At 50.8% G+C, this 22,115-nt stretch overlaps 4 protein-coding genes across 4 annotated transcripts; 2 read left to right on the top strand and 2 right to left on the bottom strand.

The window, feature by feature from the left end:
* Nucleotides 1-248: 248 nt before the first annotated feature.
* Nucleotides 249-3,733, top strand: COCSUDRAFT_60448 (hypothetical protein; the record flags this gene model as incomplete). Its single annotated transcript, XM_005642739.1, has 10 exons — nucleotides 249-257; nucleotides 477-695; nucleotides 855-945; nucleotides 1,070-1,304; nucleotides 1,543-1,722; nucleotides 1,994-2,107; nucleotides 2,354-2,432; nucleotides 2,677-2,889; nucleotides 3,266-3,370; nucleotides 3,686-3,733. The coding sequence occupies 10 exons, from the start codon at nucleotides 249-251 to the stop codon at nucleotides 3,731-3,733; spliced, it is 1,293 nt and encodes a 430-aa protein (XP_005642796.1).
* A 1,566-nt stretch (nucleotides 3,734-5,299) lies between these two features.
* On the bottom strand, nucleotides 5,300-8,325 carry COCSUDRAFT_45511 (hypothetical protein; the record flags this gene model as incomplete). Its single annotated transcript, XM_005642738.1, has 6 exons — nucleotides 5,300-5,474; nucleotides 5,945-6,123; nucleotides 6,730-6,876; nucleotides 7,254-7,449; nucleotides 7,769-7,869; nucleotides 8,215-8,325. The coding sequence occupies 6 exons, from the start codon at nucleotides 8,323-8,325 to the stop codon at nucleotides 5,300-5,302; spliced, it is 909 nt and encodes a 302-aa protein (XP_005642795.1).
* A 2,236-nt stretch (nucleotides 8,326-10,561) lies between these two features.
* COCSUDRAFT_45510 (DUF829-domain-containing protein) lies at nucleotides 10,562-16,523 on the top strand (the record flags this gene model as incomplete). The annotated part of the gene is made up of 11 exons (XM_005642737.1): nucleotides 10,562-10,668; nucleotides 10,801-10,860; nucleotides 10,980-10,995; nucleotides 11,142-11,228; nucleotides 11,814-11,969; nucleotides 12,515-12,619; nucleotides 13,212-13,352; nucleotides 13,939-14,163; nucleotides 14,766-14,903; nucleotides 15,671-15,798; nucleotides 16,436-16,523. 11 exons carry the CDS (start codon nucleotides 10,562-10,564, stop codon nucleotides 16,521-16,523), a joined length of 1,251 nt encoding a protein of 416 aa, XP_005642794.1.
* A 1,722-nt stretch (nucleotides 16,524-18,245) lies between these two features.
* COCSUDRAFT_45509 (hypothetical protein) lies at nucleotides 18,246-21,891 on the bottom strand (the record flags this gene model as incomplete). Its single annotated transcript, XM_005642736.1, has 8 exons — nucleotides 18,246-18,371; nucleotides 18,629-18,772; nucleotides 18,991-19,094; nucleotides 19,481-19,616; nucleotides 19,927-20,060; nucleotides 20,480-20,644; nucleotides 21,043-21,310; nucleotides 21,739-21,891. The coding sequence occupies 8 exons, from the start codon at nucleotides 21,889-21,891 to the stop codon at nucleotides 18,246-18,248; spliced, it is 1,230 nt and encodes a 409-aa protein (XP_005642793.1).
* Nucleotides 21,892-22,115: the final 224 nt, after the last annotated feature.

Genomic DNA, 22,115 nt, shown 5'->3' with positions numbered 1-22,115 from the left:
GCTCAAATTGTTTGCTTCTTTTCAGAGGGATGTGCGGATAAATGAAGGTTATAGGCGTGATGTCCTCTATAAGGTGGTAAATCTGCAGATATCACTCTGATGCAGATTCAGATCTGTATTAGTGAGAGAAAGCGCGTTTTCACCCCAAAAACGCGTGATTCTCTTGGACGACGTCATTGCCTGATCTGACGACATCATTTGACGGGCGCCAGCGGGGTTGCCTCCCTTCGAAGTACCTTCTCCCTCTGATGGCAGCTGTGCGACATACCTGCCTGCCTGCAGCGAACATGCTAATCCTTTGGGAATTACGGCAAAGTAGTGCGTGATGTGTCAAGCCTAAAATTGGGGCTATCAAGCACAGGCTTACACAGGATACCAATCCAATGGAGCCAGCCCCCTCGTCTGAGAGGCAATCCAGTGAGACATCTACTTCTGATTCTTATCATTCGAAGCAACCTAGGATCAATTTTGAGCAGACGTATGCAGCTGTCAAGGACAAACGCCTGAAGGTGGAACAAGTCATCATCAATGGCCTGGACCGCACCAGAGCGTACATCGTATCTCGAGAGCTGGAGCCCGTGCAAGAAGCCAACTCATTGGACGAGATCAAGGACGTCCTGCTTGAGGCTCACGAGCATCTTTTGTCTCTGGGAATTTTCGATGGAGTGGAAGTGATCATCACCGACAGTGAGACGGTGCTGCTGCTGCATCACCTAGTAGTTGCAATCAAATATGAAATAAACGAATATATCCAAGCATAAAGCTCACAGGGGCAACTCAGCTCTTCTTGCTTCTGTTCATTCTCCTTCCACTCTAGGACACCTGTTTGGCTGAGCAGTTCAGTGGTCGCGCAGGGACAGCCAGACGCATGCACTGTCCTAGTGAGATGCGCGGAGAAGGGCCGCGTCAATTTGCACGCTGGCACCTACGTGAATGGCAATGATGGTGTGCCCTCCGTCTTTATCTATGTACCAGTCTGACCTTCAGTCACATAGAGAGCTCTTTCAGGGCACCTGAACATGCATGAAAACACCTGAAGAGATACCTTTGCGCTGGTATCTGTGCACAGGCTCTTTGGAGTGTGCGCTGGGCCTGACAAATGTTCTGGGGAGGGCGGAGGAGGTCAGCCTGTCAGCCGAGCTGGGCATGAACAATCTGACGGAGTTCTCAATCAGCGTCAGCAAGCCGCGGCTGCGCGGGCAGGCGCGCAACCTGACAGCTGGAGTGTACCAGAAGCGACGCAGCTTCAGAGAGTATTCCTCCTACAGCGAAGAGACACGTGGGGGCACCGCCTCAATCTTTAGGTGCGCAGACACTTGGGAGAAAACCCAGCATGATGTGTGCATCACGCCTGTGAAACATCAACGGACATAGCTGATCATCTGCCTGTACACTCCGTGTTAAAGCAATAATGTCTCTGTGGTCTACTTAGCTGCTGTGTTCCTGAAGCTGCTTGTTAACTGAGTGACGTACTTTAGAGGGTCAAAGTACTGCACCATGAGTGGATACATGTCATTGAAAGGGATTCTGATGCCTGCGCAGCCCGGACGGCACGCATGCGGTGGCGTATGACCTGGCATGGCGCAGCATCAGGGCCGAGGCCGAGGCATCCAGGGCGGTCAGGGAGCAGACGGGGCACAAGCTCAAGTCTGCGCTGAGCTACATCTTCAGGCACTACACTCTGGATGACCTGCACTACCCCACCAGCGGCATTGGCTTCAGGTGCGCATGGCTGGATCTTGCAACATTCTTCATTCCTCTCCTCGTGTGATTTTGCACATATCTCTCCTCAGACAGAGGGAGGTGTGCTGGCTAGGAAGAGAAGACCCCCAGTCTCACATCTGGCAGGTCGGCAAAGTTTGCATCACAACAAATTCAGCGGCAAGGCTTAGGCAAGCTCATGTGACTGTGGCCAATTAACTCCTGCCACAGGATGCCGGATGCCAGTAGTCTATTACGAACAGTGCATGAAAGAGTTTGTTGGCTTGCGCAGGAGCTCAACGGAGGTGTCTGGACTGGGGCTTGATGCAAACCTGCTGCGGTTTGCGAAGCAGCACCTGGCGGCGCAGTGGGTGCATCCGCTCATAGGCAGCACTGTCTTCAGCCTGTCAGCTGAGGCTGGGATCCTGCTGCCCTGGGGCCATGACTGGCACACCAAGCACACTTATATTAGCGAAAGGCAAGCCTCTCTTCCAAAGGCGCTGTCTGATCTACATGTTGCCCCATACATTTCAGCGTTGTTAGCAATGTCCTGTAACATGTTGATGTCATGCCATCAGCCGAGCTTAGCAGATCAATCATGTGTTGGATGGGTATGTCGCGCGATTTTAAATAGTGGTGTGTGGGTGCGCAGGTTCTTTCTGGGCGGCGTGCACGGCAACCTGAGAGGCTTCCACTTCAAGGGGGCAGGGCCGACAGCTGCCCGGCCGAGGGTGCTGCCCCTTTCTTGTGCACACCTTTAACTTTGACTTTCTCTCCTGCCCACAAACTAGGGCCACTAATGCAAGGCCAGACGCGCTCTGTGACTGGAACACATCACAGATTGATCAGCAAGCAAGTGCCACAGACTCATCGATCTCTGCCGCAACCGACGTCAACATGTCATGCCAATTTATGCCCAGTCAACCTATGCCCAGTTTGCATAAAGTGCTTAGGGATGCCTCCTGTGTCATGCAGGGGGGCGTGGACGCGATCGGAGGGGATTTGATGTGCGCGATCCTGGCGGAGGTACGGTTCCGGCTGCCGGTGGCGGCAATGCATGCGGCCGGCATGTACGGGCATGGCTTCATGAACGGAGGGAACTCCGCGCTGCTGAGCGGCACAGGCAAGCCGGTGCAGCAAACGCTGGCCGACTTTGCCAAGGTGCACCAGACCTGGCGGTGGAGTGCGGTGAGTCATTTCCTCCCCTTTTAAAAATGTCTTTCAAATGTTGACATCTCTGGGGTCTGGACTCCAGATGTGCCTGAGACCCGCGGCTTGAAAGGCAGGGATCTGAAGACAAGCCTGGCTCTGTCTCTGGCGCTGTCCTCAAGACTTGAATGTTGCTAGGTAGAGAATACACGTACCATACTTGAGTCAATTTTTTTCAGATTTTGTGATACTCTGGGCCGGTCATATGCTGTACACGTGCAGGCCAGCGCTGTCCTGTGCAGCTTGCTCTTGCAGGCATGCATACAATTCCTCACAAGGGTCTTTGCTGAGGTTACCAGTTCACCTCGAGCATGCACTGTTCGGGTGTAGTAAATATGGGTGTGTCTGTGTGCAGGGACTGGGCATAGTCTGGCCAACAAGTATTGGGAGGCTGGAAGTCAATGTGTGCAAGGTGCTGAAACACCAGCAGCCGGACCGGTACACAAACTTTGGCCTGCAAGTCGGTTTTACGCCGATCATTTAGTGCAATGTATTTTCACGCGACTTTGTTTGCCAATCCAGACTTCACTGCAATGCTTATACCTCTTAGGGACACATCTAGCAGTCTTGAGCAGTATGAGCACAAGCGAGACACCTCGTAAGTCATCTTGAGCAATTTGAAGGCTGCATGACCATGCAATGCGACACAAGCATGAAGACACAGAAAGCAGGGAGAATGGAACCAACTGGAACTAACGTGAGCGAGAGCTGGTGCCAGCAAACGGCTCGTCAAAGACCCTATGATGCTTTCATACAAATTTTGCAATTTGTCCAGGACAGGCCTTTTGATACAGCCAGGAAAATCTATGGCATCAAGAACTGAGCTTCCGTCTTCAACTCCTGTTAAAGTCAATATTTTATGGCATTAAGGAGAGAAAAGAGCAGGAACCTGCTTTCTCAATCCCCCTTGGAAAGGGTCTCGTTCGTGCCCCAATTCTTTCCAGAGTAAACCGCCGCCAATCTCCAAGGATAGATATCCTTGGTGTCGATTGTTTTCTGAGGTAATTTTGTGCCAATCTACTGTTTGTGCAGCTTTTCAATCGTCTACTCAATTTGAGTCGAGTGGCCCAGCCTGCACATTCGAACCCTTCTGGATAATTGACAATAGAAACATTCTTTTGCAGATTAGTATTTCACTAAATTTCTCCATGGCCCAATTATCTGAAACCGTCGACGTGTCTCAAAGCGATCCCTCCTCACATTCATCTCCAGGTGTTCCTCTCCCTTGCTTGGGTTTGGTGGCATTGTTTCCTGTGCGAGTTGCAGTTCAGGCCATCTGGAGGATCGGCAAATATCCAGAAGACCACACGAGAGTTGGAGATGTTCAAAGCTGTAGGTGTAAAGGCTGCTGAGAGTGAAGGTACAATATCTCGGAGCAACCTGAAGTCGGCCTCAGACCCTCCAATTGGTGAGCCATAAGAGCTACCCATCATAGCGTCCTTCTGCAGCTGTGCCGGGCTTGATGATTTTATCCCAGCGTTTGCAAAGAGTGAAAAGACTTGTGGAATGGCTGGTTTCTGCTGCAGGGCAGGCAAATGCGCATGCGAGCACCTGTGAAAGATACAGAGACCTGTCTGCTTGGAGCCTTTGGCTAGAACACGAGCGTGTCAAGGAGAGGCTGAAATGGGAGGTTGAAAATGCCTGTATCCATGTTGACAGCATCCAGCCAGTACTGCAACGCTCAAAAACTTGGTAAGGCATGACTCTCTTCTTGGCTGTCGTTTCTGAAAAGTAACGGATAAGCAGAAGGTGACTGTCTTTTACTAAAAGAGCATGACAGCACGCTTCAAAATCCTGCTTGGACATGACAAGAAACACTGAAGGAGGTTACTGCCCATGCAAATTTCATAGCTCCATTTGAAGCTGGTTTGTCCTAAAGAGTAACCTTTGTCATGTCGGAATGGTAATACAGATTACAGTGGCGGCCAACAAAGCTAGGTTCCTGCCAACAATACTGGTTTCAGGAGTTTACAATACCCATCTTAAAGCCCCTCACTAGTGAGGACTGCTATGAATAAGCTTAAATGGCACGGACAGGGTCATTAAAATATGGTCTAAACTCTACAAGGAGACTTCAGCTTGTAAGCCAATGTCTTTTGCCAGTGTCTTGCAATTTCCTAACTTGCTACAAACATTTTCTCGGCCAAGGCTCGATCGGTACTTTCTTGTCTGCACAGCAGAAAAGTTCTGAACAAAATTCCTCATGTTCTCCAAAACACTGAAGAAGGACGCCTCGAATCTTTGCACTGGCTTTTCGCCTCTGGACCAACAACTACCTCCAGGACTCTCTTTCGGCCTCTGGACAGATGAAGCTTCCAGGACTCTCGCTCACTGAAGAGAGCAATGCTGTATCTGCGTGTAGGGGTTTCCTTGCATCAAGCGAAAGCGCTCATTTCTGCTGCAGATCCTCGATGATGGGCAGTGTGTTGCCAGCAGGGCACTCTGTGCTGTGCACTCTCATCCAGTGGAAGATCTGGCATTCTGTGGAGCAGTACTTGACCTGTAGGCATGCCTGGCAGCGGGAGATCTTGCTGGGCCTCGTCAGCTGCATGCAAGCATCGCAGCTGCACCATACCCACACAAAGCCTCAGAGCAGCACTGACGCCCCCTTAAGCCTCTCGGCCACGCCTCCAAGGCCTCTCGGTGGAAGCAAAGCATTGCAACATTGCAAGGCAATGCACGCGATGTTGCAACGCAATTATGGGGATGACCAGTGTGGCTCACATCCCCGTATCTTTAGCTTTGTGTCCGCCATGTATGCAGTCTAGCGCATCACATGATAAGGAGCAGATAAGTATTGCAGCACATGATATTCTTGAGATCAGGAATCAAACTTTCCAAGATGCAGGGCTTGAAGCTTTGAGAGAGCTCGGTAATGAGCACGTCCAACAAAAGTGCCTGTCACAGCTCATTAATCAGCCAATGAAACTATGACCCAGCGGCCTTGAGATTCATGGCACGAGCAGTGTCCATGCGCAGATCATGAATGCCGCCACCAGGTTTCTGGAAGACAAGCAGGGAGGTGGGTGCTCACGTGACATGGATGACTTGGGATTGCAGGTGTTCTTCTGAGGTAAAGGCGCTGAAGACGTCTCCTTCAGACTGTGCCTTCAGGCCTTCAGCTGCCCCCACGCATCGCCACATCACCTCTCTCCTGTGTCCCATGATGAAATGGCCGCCCCAGCTGCAAGAGTGCGTAGTGTATGTGATCCCCTGCGTGCCATCACACCGCATTATTATATACATTGCTGTCTGCCTTTCCTGCCAGAGGCAAGGTGCGTCTGCAGACAAGCTGCACGTAAAGGCTGCCAGAAATCCTATCCTTTGATGGCATTGCCAGATCCATGCAAAACCCAAGTTATTATAGGCCCGGTGCTCAAAATATATACCGCCCCCCGCCAGCCGGGGCTCACACCACATTAGATCAGCGTTTGACTTGGCTGAAAGCTAGAGAATTTGACAGAATGACTGACTGACACTCCACGTATGTATCTTCAAGTCTCCGCTTTAATTTCAGATGCATGATCCTCACTGCATGCAGCGTAGTCATCCACCGCATGCATGTGTCTCCAAGGCTTGACTGTCAAAACGATGCATGGGCCTCAATGGCATGCAGCTTCCAAAAATCTGACTGGCAAAAGCCCCAATGCAGCCAGAAGGTTCAGTCTTGTCCCTTCCAGAAAAACACCAGCAGAGCCCTGAACAGCGTGCGACATGCGAGCAATGCTTGGCACGTCACTGAAAGGATCATTTCACAAGACGTATTCAATTGCTGAGTGATTCCCGCAAGAGTGAAGGGGTTAAGTGAGCTGCACATACATGATGGACGATGTGGTCGATGATGGACTTCTTGAAGGTGGGCCCGCCCCCTCCCAGCAGCAGTATCTGGCAGAGCTCCCACAGTAGGACACTCATTGCCACGTCATCATTGTTCCTCTTTGCCGCCTTTGTCGTCGCCAGCACAACCTGTGCAGAGGAAAAACTGGCCAATCGGTTTTTTTTCTCGTTGCATGAAGATATCATCCCTCTTGCTTGTAAAGAGCAAGTTTCTATGCTTGGCCTTGCACTTCTTTCCTACTGCAGAGCAGGTGGACACTGAGCATGCACTCAAAGCCCACTGCAGCAGTGCTGCAGTCAGCTTCTGCATCTTTCCAGCAGCTGTACGTTTATGGTTTTGTTAGCATGCACTGTAAAGACGAGCCCAGGATCTGCAGATTGCCCTTTCAGGGGCTATGTGAAGAGCAATCATGATGCGCCCTCAACAGCGATGCGTTCTTATGTGTCATGCAGGCAGATGCATGGGTGACTCCAGAATAGGAGACCGGACAAGGCGGGGTACTCACATCGTACTTGGTGCTCAGATCGATGAAGGGGTTGATGCAGACGGCGCGCGCATTGAAAACATTGTTGGGTGCCAGGACAAGGATGCGCTGGGTGTTGATGAGCAGAATGGCCTGATGGTACTCCGGCCTGGTCTGGTACGCCATTGACAGGTGCAGCCTGTAGACGAGCTCCAATAACTCCGCCTTCAGGCCCAAGCTGCATGCCATCAGTACAGGCACTGCATTCAGCGCTTGATACTTGCAACACTGAGCTGCCTCTGCTGCAGCAATATTCAGCTCTGCCTGCAGCTCAGAAAATCAAATTTGACTGACAAGCAGCTCTACAGCAGTCTTCACGATGCTCTGCTCTGCTCTCCTTTGCCATGTCCTAGCCGTAAGATGCAGTTGCAGGTGGGCTGCATGCGTTGCTGGGCTCGGCTGTCTGCAACGATTGCACATGGTGGGCTGACTGAGGCTATGAGACTCTCTGGCGATCGATATTTCATCAAACACATGTCCTTAGAAGCGCATTGTACCTCCACAGCGCCGGCCAGATAAGCGCACTCCTGTTACGCAGGTAGGCCAGAGCTTGGAGCCCAGTGTGCACGTAGGTGTCATGCCCTGTCCCGGCAAAGTCCTGCACAAGCCAGTGGAGTCTTGGCTCAGGCATACTAGGGCAATCCCCACAGAGAAGTGCATGATGGACAATTCTCTCCTATTGTTAGAAAGGAGATATGGGCTTTCCGAGAGAGCAATGCAGCATGTCTGCAAGCTCAGCATGGCGTAGCTTGGTAAGATGACATCAGCAAGGCATCAGCAAGAACCTGAAGATGCTCCTTCTGTAGACAGCATCAGTGCGGAGCAGCAGTCATGCATGCCAGGCATCAATGCGGCAAGGCTAATATCTATCCATATACAGGAGCTTCTGGACTTGTGAGTGCAGCAGAAGTGTTGTAAGTGCTCAAGGCAGGTTAAGGCGTACCAGGGTGTGCATGTGCATGAGTGGTGCCAATGCTTGGATTGCGTAGGAGACATCCATGACTTGATCCGTGCCAGCCATGGCCACTGTTGGCACAGGCACAGTATCTGGCATATCTGCGGCAATGAGACCTCTCTCAAGCGTCTTGGATGAGATCCATGTAGGGACATCTCAGTGATTGTGTGCAGCAGGACTTCCAAACTTCGAAGTACCAAAGCTGATTGCAACAAAGCACCAGAGATCAAAGCATTGGGGCATGAATGAAGGCATGCGCATGGCAACATATTGAAGAGGGAATGACTGACCGATTGGGAAGCCAGCCCCCCTGAAGTATTGGCTGATTTGAGTTGCGATGTTGACATGCAGGAATCCCACTATGCCCCCTGAGGTCAGGTGAGCAGCAACAATCCTGATGCAGGCCTGTTGCGCACACAGAGGACCAGGTCATCCAATACACATGCTCAAACCTTCCCAGATAGGACTTTTATGCAGGACACAGACACAACAACAGCATCGTGGAAATGTGGACTGATCACATGCTGCTGGCACCATGCAGCCGTAATGCTCCCCAGAAAGCAAGAACAGTACAGCGCGTCTCGTTGCATGATATGGGAGATGCATGTCTGCCACAGAACAGGAGGCCTTGCCCTCATGATGTATCTGACGGTTGTCGGACTGAAAACGTCCTGCGTAATTGCCATATTAATGTAGCCGCCAGCTTGCAGCTGCAGGCGCTCTGCCTCAACAACCTGGCACATCGCGCCAGTGCGCAGGTGCGCGGCCACCTTGAGAGCTGCACAGAAGACGCATGGATTGTAGATGCAGCGATGGAGCCTGTCCCTCTGCAGCCAACACCGGAAGCTGCTGTCAGTCCAGGAGCACTTGAGTGAGGAGAAACCACCAGTCAATCCTCCCAAGGGCACTGCAGCCAGTCCCCAAAGTCTGAAGTTGCTGATAGCAGCTCGCAGCCAGTGTATGCCTTGGCTTTTGATCATTCCATGCAACGGCTTTTATCATCGGGATGCGCCTCTGAAACGTGAGTCCGGTTCAGGAAGTGAGGGACTGCAAAGTCTTGCTGCCTTTGAGCGTTTTGAATGAGCCACGTTCAAGAGAGCGTTTTAGGAAGATCGCGCTTGTGATCATAGGCTCAAAGCGTGGCCTACCAGGTCAGGAGGCCGCTGCTGAGGTGGTTGAGGGGCAGGGATTGTTTCGAAAGGACTGGGGCTGGACCTCCTCATGGTTCACGGCCGCTCTTGACACGCTCACTCCTTCGTAAGCTTCCTATGCGATTGAGCGTTGTGGTCATTAAGTTCAAGCCCTCCCAGGCAGTCTGCAACGATTCATCGCACAGCTGCCTCCTTTCTTCCCACTTATGAAGCAAAAGAAGTCTTGCTCGTCAACATGATAAGGGTCAAGAGCATAAAGACAAGGGGGACGACCTAGGGTTTTGAATCCTGCATGCAAGGCAGAGCAGAAGTGGTTACGAGACACTCAGGTTTCTCTGTACAAAATATATATCCAGCATTCAAGTTCTCGATCATCAGGAAAGGGTATCTCTCAGAGCAGTCTGGGTCTCCTCCTCTGAAGCCCTGCCATTGCCATCTGTGCTGACTCAACAGGGAGTCTGTTTTGTACCTTTGTTTCTTATAAGCACTGTAGGCATGAGGAGCGTACAGCTGACAGACAGCAGCAGTCCTGTCAGTAAGCGCGTTGACAGGGAATCCAGCATGCTGCATGATAAATGACGTATTCAATCAGTGATCAGGCAGTGATGGGCGGCCAAACAAAGACTCTACCCATGCTTGGTTTTGATGATTTCACTTTGGGAAGAGACGACAAGGGAAAACATTATCCACCACTGGAAGAATGGTTGCTGGGGCTGCCGCGGTGATCCTGTGAAGCTGCCAGGCACCAGCGGAAAAAGCCGGGCTCCAATACAGTGTTTGCCGAGCAGGCCTTGCATGCATGCCCACAGCGGGATCCCATGGAGAATGCTGTTTTAATTTGTTGCACAGCCTCTGGCAACTTCCTCTGATGCTAGGTGTGTGAAGCCTAGTTGGCTAACCACAAAGACTTAAAAATTTATAGTCCAGGAAAGCCAATGGCGGACTTGAGCGGAAGCTGCAATTTCTTGGATGGGTGGTCCAACGTTGCATTGGCAGCCCATCTTCGCCTGCCTCCACGGCTACTGGCGGTTGCTAAGCATGGTTCAGGAGCACGTTTTCTATCTGAATCTAACAAAAGAGATGCTTTAAAAGTGTAACTTAGGTGCAGATTGATGCTTTCTTCTGCGAGGTGTTCTTTAAGGTGATCGGGTAGTTGTCTCCTCACCGGAGCCACGCAACAAAGTATGGCCGACGAGCAGGAGTTTGTGCAGCCGGCGGTATTCTCGGCACGAGACATCAACTTAGATGACATCGAAGGAGACTCTTTTCAAGGCATCGTGGTGCTTATCGGGTGCGAATAGGTGGTCCTTTCTTGTAAATACTGTTAAAGATGGTTGAGTCAGTTCTTTGCACAGTTCCAACATATGTGTTCCTATTTGAGTGATCAGAGAGTCCTTTTCAAGTGCCGTGATGCGCCGTTCAGGTGGCTAGGGTGCCGAAAGGAGCATCTGCAGAAGTACGCCAACTGGTGGCACAAGCAAGGGTGAGCCAACCTCGTAGCCATGATGACGGTGCAATTTCTGTACACAACAATGCAACCAACATCGATCTTCCAGAGCAGAGCAAAGGCTTCATTTCGAGGTTTCCTGTGCTTGATTGCAGGTGGGAGCCATTCTTGGTGCGCTGATCTTTCTTCTGGAGAGATCTAATAGAAGTTTGGAGCCGTGTTTTTGTGCAGATCAGCCTGGCAACGAAGGGAATGGTACGGATTTCAACCAGAAAGAATTGAAGCAAAGTTTTTGCTAGTTTCTGAGTCTGCTGCAGGTGCTCTACCCAGTCATCAGGCTCTTGTCGACCTCTTTTGCTGAGTACGTCACGGGAGGCCTCATCAAAAAGCTGCTTCACCGGCACGTAAGAACCTTTGCACTTGACAAAACGTTATTCCGCTCCATGAGTCCTCTTCTCAGTATCGGTGATTGCATGTTCCTCAGCAATCGACACTGTCTCTCGTGCTTTACATGAAGTGGCATGCCTCCAGGCTAGTCCACATGCAGTGATGGCCTACCCTATCATTGCATCCTTGCTCTTCACACCAGAAACCTCTGATCAAGGGAGTTCGGGGACATCAATCAGCGCTAGGACCCAGTGCTGGCTGGGGGTGACATAAATACAGAGCACTGTGACCACGATTGATTGGGTCCTGCTTGGATCTGGCGAGTCCGTCAAGGGGTAGGATGCGTGGCAGCCAAAACCTGCAGCTTGCTTGCAGTCATACCTTGCCTGTGGCAGGAGAAGCATGGTATAAGCGCAACAATCAGCGCTGATGGGCCAGGCATCATGTGGTCTCTCCATCCCCCTGTGCTGAAGAAAAGCAAGCATTAGTGCAGCAAGCAAGTGGGCATGCAAGTTATAGGTAAAGGGCAAGCCTATATCTAAGGCATAACGGGTAAGCCTACAAGCAAAAGGGCCGACAGTGGTTCGTGTTGTGGGGAGCAGGCCGAGCTGGTTGGGGCGGGGAAGAGCAACCGGCTGGTGTTTCACACCTTCTCAAACACCGGCTGGGTGTCTTTTGGAGGCATCCTGGAGTCCTATGGGGATGCTCTGCTCCCCCACATCTGCGGAGCTGTCATTGACTCAGCCCCCCAGCCCGCTGTGAGCTTCTTTTGCTGCCTCCTTATGCCATTCACGTCTCAATTACATGGACGCTAATTGAGGGGGTCCACTGTAACCAGTTCAAGTAATTGTGTGCCCCTATGAGCACAGCAGGCCTGCCGAGCGGTCATTGATACAGCTCCTCAACCTGCCATGATCCTCCTGTGCTACCTCCTTATGCCATCCTAACCCAACACTCTTAGATTTCTGAGTCGTCACTGTATTGGTGGTCCACGATTTCTGAGTGCGCCTATGGTCGAGCCAGGCCTGTCTTTGCATCTCTGCTTAACTTGCCAGGGGCTTTCATCTTTAGCAGGTCACTCTGGCACCTTAGGGGTCCACTGCACAGGTCCTGTGCCTGGGCAAGGAATGCGTCGAGAGCCCAAGAATCTCAAGCAGCAATGACCGCAGAGAAATTTGCAGCGTTGAGAGCAAGACAAACGTTATTGGACAGCAAGGAGTCTCAGTGAAAGGAGCCTATGCAGGCAGATGTGAAGCTTCCTGTGGCAACACTGGTAGGCTGAGATTTGCTGTGGTGCATGCAGGTATCGCACACAGTGTTGGCCGCCGGCTCATTCTCAGCGCTCTTCCCGCGCAGCAGATACAACAAGAACGACCCCCGGGTCTTTGTCATCAAGAACTTCCTCAAGGTGACTAACTCTAGTTACCTCTTCCCCTTTACCTATATCGAGGCTCTTTCCATATTTCAAGGAAGTGTTCAGAGCCACGTGCACTGGACAAAACAGGCAGGCAAAATTGTCAAGCTCTGTTGACAAAAACGGAAATTAAAAACAGTCACAGGTGCTCTCCAGCAGGATTTGACAGCCCCACAGGGGACCCATGGGATTGGCCAACCTGCTCCAGGGCTAGGGGCAAGATTTCAGAGCAACACGGGGATAAATTCAGATTTGGTCAAATGGCATCAGGGCAACGCCCCGAGACCACGTGGCTGTGACTCAGGGGGTCCCTTGACTTGTCAGGCAATATGAACCACTTGGAGGCCAGATTCAAGGGAGAACCTGCTTCTCCCTGTTGAAAAAAATTAGGAACCTCAGGGATGCCCAAAAGTTTCGGCTCCTATCACGGCGGCAGGCGGGGGCGATGCCTCCGCCCGCCCCTGCCCTACTTAGGGGCTGGCCTGACATTTTCTAGGACCCCTGTCAAACCCTACTCTCCAGGACTCGGCCTGAATATAAATCTGTGGCGAGTCGGCCTTGATTACAACTTCGTGGTGCCGTGCAGATGGTGGTTCAAGGGGATAAGAAGCGCCGTCTGAAAGGAGTAGCGAGGCTTCTCTACTGCCTGTCCGATTTCCCACAGCTCTACATCTACTCCACTTCAGACCACGTCATCCCCAGCACCGCTGTCAAGGCCTGGATCCAGGTAGGATGCTTTGTCCAGTAATCCTTGCAGCTACCCTCCTCATTCCTGGGTGACTGCAGCAGTTAATCTCACTGAGCTTGATCTAAGAAGAGTGGTGAGCGTTGTAAAATAGGAGCAAAGCAGAGCAAGGAGAGCATATTTTTGCATGGCATGATTAAGGCCTGCCCGTGCAGGGTCTCCCACTTATACCTTCTTCTCGAGTATATGTAGCACCAGAGTATTATGTCCTGATTCTGTCATCAGCACACGCCTGTCATGCACGGATGTTTGAGCCAAAAGTCCCCCCTGTCAGTTGTTCGACACTCAAAGAGGCTCATGCCAGCCAAGCAAGCTCAATGGGGCTTTCGTGTGCAGAACCTTTGCAAATACATGGCTTGATGTCAGAGCTGAAGATGTCGAGGGGTGCATGCAGGGCATAGTTGCACCATTTGGTCAGAACACTTATTGGGGACCGTATATACGGCCGAATATACGGTCATACGGAATACGGTCAAAAAGGCCTATTTTGGCCCAAAACACTGAATATACGACCGAATATCCACCGTATGCCGAATGGCCGAATCCGTATGGTGCAACTATGATGCAGGGGCAGGAGAGCCTGGGCAGGAGGATTTCGGAGCTGCAGTTTGAGAGGTCCCCGCATGTGCAGCACATGCGGCACCACCGGGACCTGTACTGCAGCGCGCTCACCACTTTCCTGGGCGAGCTGCAGCTGCCCAGAGAGAAGCTGGAACAGGCACGTTATCCTGCAACATTCCTGCTCTACAATATCAAGTGCCTTTCTCAAAATTTCAGTATCAGAGCCGGACAGGTCGGGGTGTGCTTCCCTGCGACTCATGCAAGGACTCAGGGCCCTTCAATCTCAGAACATTCTCTTGAATCTCTGAATATTCCTTAAAAAAGGCTTGCCAGCAATTGGGTGACAAGAGTGCAATTTGCATGGACCATGCACAGCACATTGGCCCCGGCTGGGCGAGGGCGGTACAAATACTGAGCACCGTGCCCACGGTTGATTGGGTCTTGCTTGGATCTGGCGAGTCCAACAAGGGGTAGGAATTTGGCAGCCTTTACATGCAGCTTGTCTGCAGACGCACCTTGCCTTCGGCAGGAAAAGCGTGTAATAATGATAATAACAATAATGATAATAATGCACAGCACATTGCATGTCCACAATGCGTGGCTTCTATGTGTGGGGTTCATCGTTATGGCTGACAGCCAACTTACCGAAGTTGCAGGTGCAAATCTTTGCACATGTGCAGCTCGATGCCATCATGCTGCTGAGCAGGCTGACTTGAAGGGTTGTGCAACTTTTCAAAACGCCTCTCTCCCATCGTTTAAAGCATGAAGTTTGGGTAAGCAGCTGCACACCAATTATCTCTCTGCCATTGATCAATCCAGTTACTGGCTGCACAGGGAAAGCTGATGCAGCTGCAGCAGCACTTCCCCCCCTCCCTCATAAGGAGCAGTAGCCGGAAGGTCCGCAGCACGGGCGATCTGGTGGGCCTGGATGGGGAGTTTTCTCCCATGGGGGTCCCCAGAGGCATGGCAGAGGTGAGACATCTTAATATCTGACAGGCCACCTTTGCAATTGCCATGAATGCATCTCTGCCGCAGCATTAAAGTACTGGGGCTCACAACAGCGCATGGAACATAACAGATAGTGACGCCATATTGGACCGTATCTGACAAACGGACTGTGAATTGTTTAAGAAATATATATGTCAGCCCCAAGAAAGCCAGTGAGCAATAGCGCTGGCTTCATCAGGGCTTTCACACTTGCATGATGTGAGGTCACACCCTTTTTTGACTCGCAAGGGGCAGCTAGGGAATCGCGCCCTGGCTTCGTCGGGGCTTTCAGATGTCTTTTGGTTGACTTCACACGCCGTATCTGATACTCGGGGGTCTGATGCAGATTCATGTCGTTTCTGACCCGCAGCGCCCCATGCATGCCAATTTCCCCTGATTTCATCGGGTGTATTCTCGAGTCCTGTCAAGTCCTGGAATGATTATGTCAGACAGGACATGGCTTCTCTTGGTTTATCTCCAACCTGGTGGAGGAAAGCCCAAGATAGAGAAGGTTGGAAGGCTGTCATACAAACGCTGCTGCGACGCACCTGGTCCTCATGGATTGGAAAGGCGTGTAATAATATAATAATAATAATAATAATAATAATAATAATAATAATAATAATAATAATAATAATAATAATAATAATAATAATAATAATAATAATAATAATAATAATAATAATAATAATAATAATCTTTATTATAATAATTATTTAGAATTCTCGAGTCTCACACCTCTTCTGATGCAGGCCATTGCGCCGCTGTTCCCTGAGGACTTGAGTGAGGGGGAGGAGGTGGCAGGCAGCAGCGGCTTATCAGACAACGAGGCCGGCCTTCATGCAGCCCTGAGCCTGACTGCAGAAACTTTGGACAACGGGTGGGTCTGTTGCTTCTTCAGCTGGGCACTCCGATTCCTGCTTTGTCTTGTTATAAAGACCCTTTTCCTTTTGAAAAGCATGAGCGAAAATGCAAGGTGACAGAGCAACCTGGTGCTCAAAGAGCAGCAGAACCTAGCAATGCATGGCCAAATGATTCATTCTCAATTAGCATTCCCAGCAGAGAATCCTGTATATCAAGCAAGTCCTGTCTCTGCATCCCTGCTCTGCTAAATTGTTCCTTATTCCAGCACGCGATTCTTGAGGTGTCACCAGATCAAGTCTGCACCTCAGGTTTCAAAGGATTGCACCTTTCGCCTGTGGAATCAGCAGTACACATTCTGGTGCTGCTGTGCCTGGACGACTATTATCACTATTACATGCTTTTCCTGCCAAGAGGCAAATTGTCCTGCAGACAAGCTGCACTTGAAGGCTGCCACAATCCTACCCCTTGTTGGACTCGCCAGATTCAAGCAAGACCCAATCAACCGCACTGCAGATTAAGATACGGCAATGTGCATTCTGATTGCATAATTCCCGCTGACTACACTGCACTGGTTCAAGTCAGATTTAAGATCGGTGATGACTTGCTGACCTAGTTTGGGCTGGCCCTCTCAATAGCATGGGTGTGGCTCGCAGGTGGGAAGATGAGTCTGTGGACTCAGACTGCACCTTATTCGAAGATGCCAAGAGCGAGGCCAGCGTGCCACTTCACAGCGTGGCCTGAGCTGTTGCACAGAGCTTTTTACCCCAGCTGGCAGGCGGCGGTCTATACATTCTCAACACCGTGCCCATGCTAACTTGGTACCCGATTTAATGGTTGTGGCGAGTCCAACAGGGCCAAAACATGTGGCAGCACTTACTCGCAGTTTGATGCATCTTCATCTTGGCAGGAACAGGTCTTGCAAACCCGCAGAGGAGGATATTACGGCTGTGGTTTATTAGTAAGCAACAAGAGGGGTTTGGTGCCGAAGAGGCACGACATACACCTGTGCAGACAATTTGAAGCTGAACAGAATCAGCTGAGTTCACCAGTGGCAGGAAGGACAAATTTTCTGGTTGGACAAGGTGTGATGGTATGCTCGCATAGGTTAAAAGACAGTGCTTGCAAAGGGAAAACATAACAACCATACTTTATCCTAGCCGCTGCGTTTGTATCGACTACAAGTGGGTGCAATGCGATGATCACTTTGGCACATTGGCCTCGTTGGCTGTGCCTATTGGCTAGCTGCTGGCACATGAAGCTCTCCATTCCCTAAGCAGACTAAACCAGTGAGGATTGAGAAGATATAAAATTGATTGCAACCTAAATTATGACTCACTGTTGAGGGTGACTTTGCTGGCCAGCGACAGCCTCCCAATTGTAGATGATCATGCTGATCATGACATCATGGATGATCCAAAGTAGATAGTGGGATGTGGGAGAAAAGCTGAGTGTGTCTTGTCCGGATGGAAACAGCTTCCTGGTAGGGTGCACGTAGAGTAGGACAGATATGAATGATATTGTGTAGAAGGCTTTGCCTTGATTACATGAGCGTGTGTGGGTAGGAGTCAATTCCTAAAGGCCATGGCCATTTGTTAGACATGCACATGTCCGGAAAATAAGAGCATGCACTTCTGACGGGCTTGCCCGTACCAGCGATGGCCATTTGTCATCTGAATTGTCTTTTCTTATGTTGTCATCAGCCTGAGATCTGTGTTAGGATGAACGCACGGCCCAATATGTTTGCAAGTCACTGCCCTTTGCACGTGCATAACAATATAGTTTGGCAAGATGCCAAAAGTGCTTTTACACTTGTCTTCAACTATGCAAGCATGCCATGCAGCTGGCTCCTGTAATTTAGACCTTCGGAATTTAAAACATCAGCTGTGTATATCATGTAGGGCCGTCAACAGATCTGAGCGTGCCGTTGGAAAAGTCAGTCCACTACAATGCACTGTAAGTATATCTGTCATTCAATTCGTTGTAGGATTGTTCTTACCGGTGGCCCAGACTTGAGGATCCGGCAGTTTGCATGGAAAGATCTTGGACAAATCCTGCACACAGCACTAGGTACTAGAGCAGAACTCAGTTGAGTACATAATATTGCAACATGTGACAACACATGTGCGGTCTATGATCCCGCGTGCATTCATTAAGGCAGCACACACTCTTCACTGCAAGGGGTAGGAATTTGGCAGCCTTTACATGCAGCTTGTCTGCAGACGCACCTTGCCTTTGGCAGGAAAAGCGTGTAATAATATAAATAATAACACTCTTCACTGCAGGCAGTACCCTTGCACACTGTGGCACACTCTGAGGGTTCCTTCTGCCTTAATGCTTCCCGCAGTACTCTCGATTCATTTACTCTGTCCACACTCTCGCTCGCCGTACACTATTAAAAATGCCAAGAGCTATCGCCCAGCTCTGCATTGGCTGGTGCCCTCATTTGGTTGAACCCTGAACCCCTCAGTGGGACAGCATGACTAGCTTGACATCCTTGTAGGCTGGGAAGCTGGGCTGGTACTTATGGTACATCCTCTCAATGGACTCGTAGAACTCCTTGTGCATTACAGCCACCTGCTTCTGAGTGACCTGCAGATAGCACTTGACCACTCAACACAGGCATATCCTACATCATAAACACAGGATGCACATAATGTGTTATGCACGGGGACCTTGCTCTCAATTTTTCCACACCTCTCCTGACTGCAGCGGGCAACACCACTAGCACCTTCTCGCATGCTCTGGGATCAACGAAAAGGTGTGAAGCTGGTGTCCCCGGCCAGTGCAGCAGTCAAATAAAGCTCGCATCAGCAAGATAGTCTCAGCAATGTGGCAGGGTGGCCCACCTCTCCGCCAAGGGGGATGTCTGGTGGTGCAATGGGCAAACCCACTATGAACTTGAGGGCAGTCTTGCTGGGGAAGGGCGTCATTCCCCACCGGCCAACCACCAGATAAGGAATTGGGAAACCCAGCTTCTTATAGGTCCACGCCTGGTCATGCATGAGACCTTCACTATCAGCAAGATGTTTTGGACTTGCCGAAAAGGGGTATCATACGTGCAAATCAAATCCAGAAAAGCTGAGAGACGAAGCACAGCGGGTTTGGCAGAGGGCAGCAGGTTTTGGGCAGCAGAACAAAGCTGCCTTGCTACTTTTGATGCAGCAAAGCCGAGAGTCTAGTGTAGAGAGTAGAGAGATCTGAAAGAAACCTGCAGTGCTGGGAGGTCAACAAAATTCCTCAGAGTGTTCAGCTCCCCAAACGCCAGAACAGGCACCAGGGAGGCTCCGTGCTGCGCAGCTAGCCGCACAAAACCTACAATGCCCCACAGACACCCTCTAAGCTCTGCTGGCAGCATTTTGAATACAAATACGACAGCTGCACGTGTAAGTAAGATATTTTACACACAGACGAATTGGGCCTGTTTTGCATCCAGGGCAGCTGCAAAGCTTGCGATGCCCACAGAAGGGCAGCTAAGTTCTGTATACAAAAATGACAGCTCCAAATGTCAGTAAGGCAAATATTTCACTAGATGACCGGAGCCAACGCGTGTTCTTGAAGGCCTGTTCTTGCATCCCTGCATTTCTTACAAAGTATTTTCCTGATTTAAAGGTCAAGGACCGTTGGGCCAGTGGGTTACATATGTCTTTTCATCTAGGGAGGAGACAAGGCAGTGCTGCAGAGGGGCGGGAGGGGCACACCCTTATGCCTGGGGTAGATCACAAACTCCTTGCTGGTGAAGAGGCGCCCGGTGTGTATGAGCTCCGCCTGGCCTCCGGGCACCAGTATGACGGAGTTCCTCTCTCTTAGCGCCCTCACAAACGTCCTCCGTGCCACCTGTGCAGCACCGCAATTGTGACTAAGAAACATCAACTCACCTGAATTACCATCAAGACACGCAGGAGCTCAGACACCAAATCCTGACTGTATTAGGACTAAGCGTCCCTTTGCTGGACAAAGCGCCAATCCACTGCTTTGGTACTTGAACTTGTTGGGCTTATTTTGCTTACTGCCCGACGGTAACGGGAGTAAGTTTCTCAGGTTTTCTGCCATCACTGTTTGGCAATTACCGGTGAGTGCTATCTTCCATATAGTGATAAAAGACTGAGAATTCAAATTCGAATGAAGGTAGTGAGTGAGGAAGCACCTGCCGCACGCCACACCAGCTGACAAAGTCACGGATGATGGGGGTGAAGAACAGAACAGAGGCCACCAGGGGTGTGGGGTGGATCCCTGGGAACAACTTCCTGAACCCTGGCAGCAGCGGCAGGTACGGGCCGCCTGCACAATCCCAGTTCCCCATGTCAACGCATCTCTGTGCCGCCAGCATGGACAATTGAGCATAGACAACCCCAAGCATTGAGAAGCACTTGATCAAAAGTGCGCTTGATGCTCGACAAGAGACAAACAGAGACACCACAGATGCTACAAGCCACAGCCCATGTAAGATTTACTGAGGCAGGTGGAACCTGATATGCAGCAGTATCAGGTAATGGATGTGCGTGTCAAAGCATCTCTGTGCCGCTAAGAGGCATAATTGCAGGATACATAGCTGCAAATGTGCCTGGCGTTGGCCAATTAGCACACAAGCTTACACAGGCACGAATCTGAGGAAGTCAGCCGAGCATGTGAGGAATGATGTACACAAGGGTACAGTGCTGATATACAGTACACTGTATATTGGATTTGGGTCTGCACACCTATTGGGAAGAGGCCGTGGGGAGCGTAGCCGAACACGTATTTTTTGGAAGGGTCCAGAGGGACATCACCATCGTAGACCACGTCCACAGTACCCATCCAGGCATTCAGCGCCGGCTGCAGGTTCCTCGTGAACCAGTCCTTAAATGCGGGCCATTCCCGCCTCCCTGCATGCAGCATACAATACAGTCAGCAGATTGCAGCCATTGTGCACATCATACCATCCACAGGGCTATTTCTTGCCCCCCTGCATGCAACCCAAAACTCACTCGGCAGACTGCAACCCCTGTGGACACCATTGCCAATTTCGAGACCTCGTCACATCATCAGACATACAGGGCCCTGCCACATTGCTGGGCTCTGGGTCTCTGATGAGTCATAACTGAGCTGACATGACTGGAGGCAAGATGCCTCTTCACAACAGTATGAGTACAGTCAGATGCGCATGAGGCGAACAAGCAGACTCAGTGCACATCCTGCACTCTCAGAGTGTACAAGTCATCATGCCTGCAATTTTGAGATGTCAAAATTCGATACAAGGATTGAGGTGCGGTGCAGCGCACACCTGTATGCTCAGGCTCGCCAAAGACGGTGCTGAGGTAGTACACAAGGCAGCCGCCGATCCAGATGGCGCTCGCATAGGCGGCCGGCACCACCGCAAAGGTGGCGAAAAGGGCCGCGAAGAAGATGTGGACGGGGAGGTACATCATCAGGATGGGGATCCAAATGCTCGAGCGCGCCGCGGCTGCCGCGGCCGTCGCCTTGGGCTGCTGCACAGCCTTTATGCCGGAGCGGATGTCGTCCTTGAACATCCATATGGATATGCCCAAGAACTGCAGACAGATTTGCAAAAGTGTCAGCTGCCAACATTACTGAAATGTCATACTACTGCTACTTACTGATGTATCTTCCAGCCCTGACTGACTGGGTGCATCTTAAGCAACAACAGCAGTGCAAATAACCAAAATATAGAGAAGTGACCTGCTGTACAGACTCTTACACCCTGCAGCTTTGCAGAATTGAGGAATACTGTCAGATGAAGCGCACGGCAAAGCACTTCAGCAACATTGCCACACTAGTTTCCATGCTGTACAAATAGATGAGGTACTTTTAACTCTCTCGCAAATATCACAAGCTTGTTCCAGCCCACAGGGCTAGGTACATTGCAGCCGCACAATCTGACTTCTCAACAAAGGAATGCTGCTCCTCAAATACTGCTCACGACACGAGGAATGAAGGGGGAGTGGCATGGGAGGCATACCAGCTGGGAAGCGAGCATGGCGGAGCCGGTGGCAAACACCCAGCAGCGGATGCAGTAAGCCATCCCCCGAGCGGCTAAGGAGATCAGGTAGATGACACTGATCAGGGATGAGCTGAACAGCGCCCATCCCAGCGCCTGTGTTGCGGCAAACATGACGCCACCCCTGCAAGGTCACTCTATCTGATCAACCTTGGTGATCCGCCCTGCTGTAATCCCTTTCCCCTTCATGCAGTCATCAGGGTCCCAAAAAATCCTCTTTTCATGCCAATATATTAGGGTGATTGACTGGGCAGTAGCCACGGGGATGTGTGTCAAGGGAATGTTTAAGCACATGGGGAGGACCTGTTTATAGGGTGAAGTTTGCTCATTCAACATAG

Source organism: Coccomyxa subellipsoidea (genome assembly GCF_000258705.1).
Source record: "Coccomyxa subellipsoidea C-169, whole genome shotgun sequence".
NCBI classification, from domain to species: Eukaryota; Viridiplantae; Chlorophyta; class Trebouxiophyceae; family Coccomyxaceae; genus Coccomyxa; species Coccomyxa subellipsoidea.
Note: the sequence above shows the minus strand (reverse complement) of the source record. Positions and strands in the feature narration are given on the sequence as shown.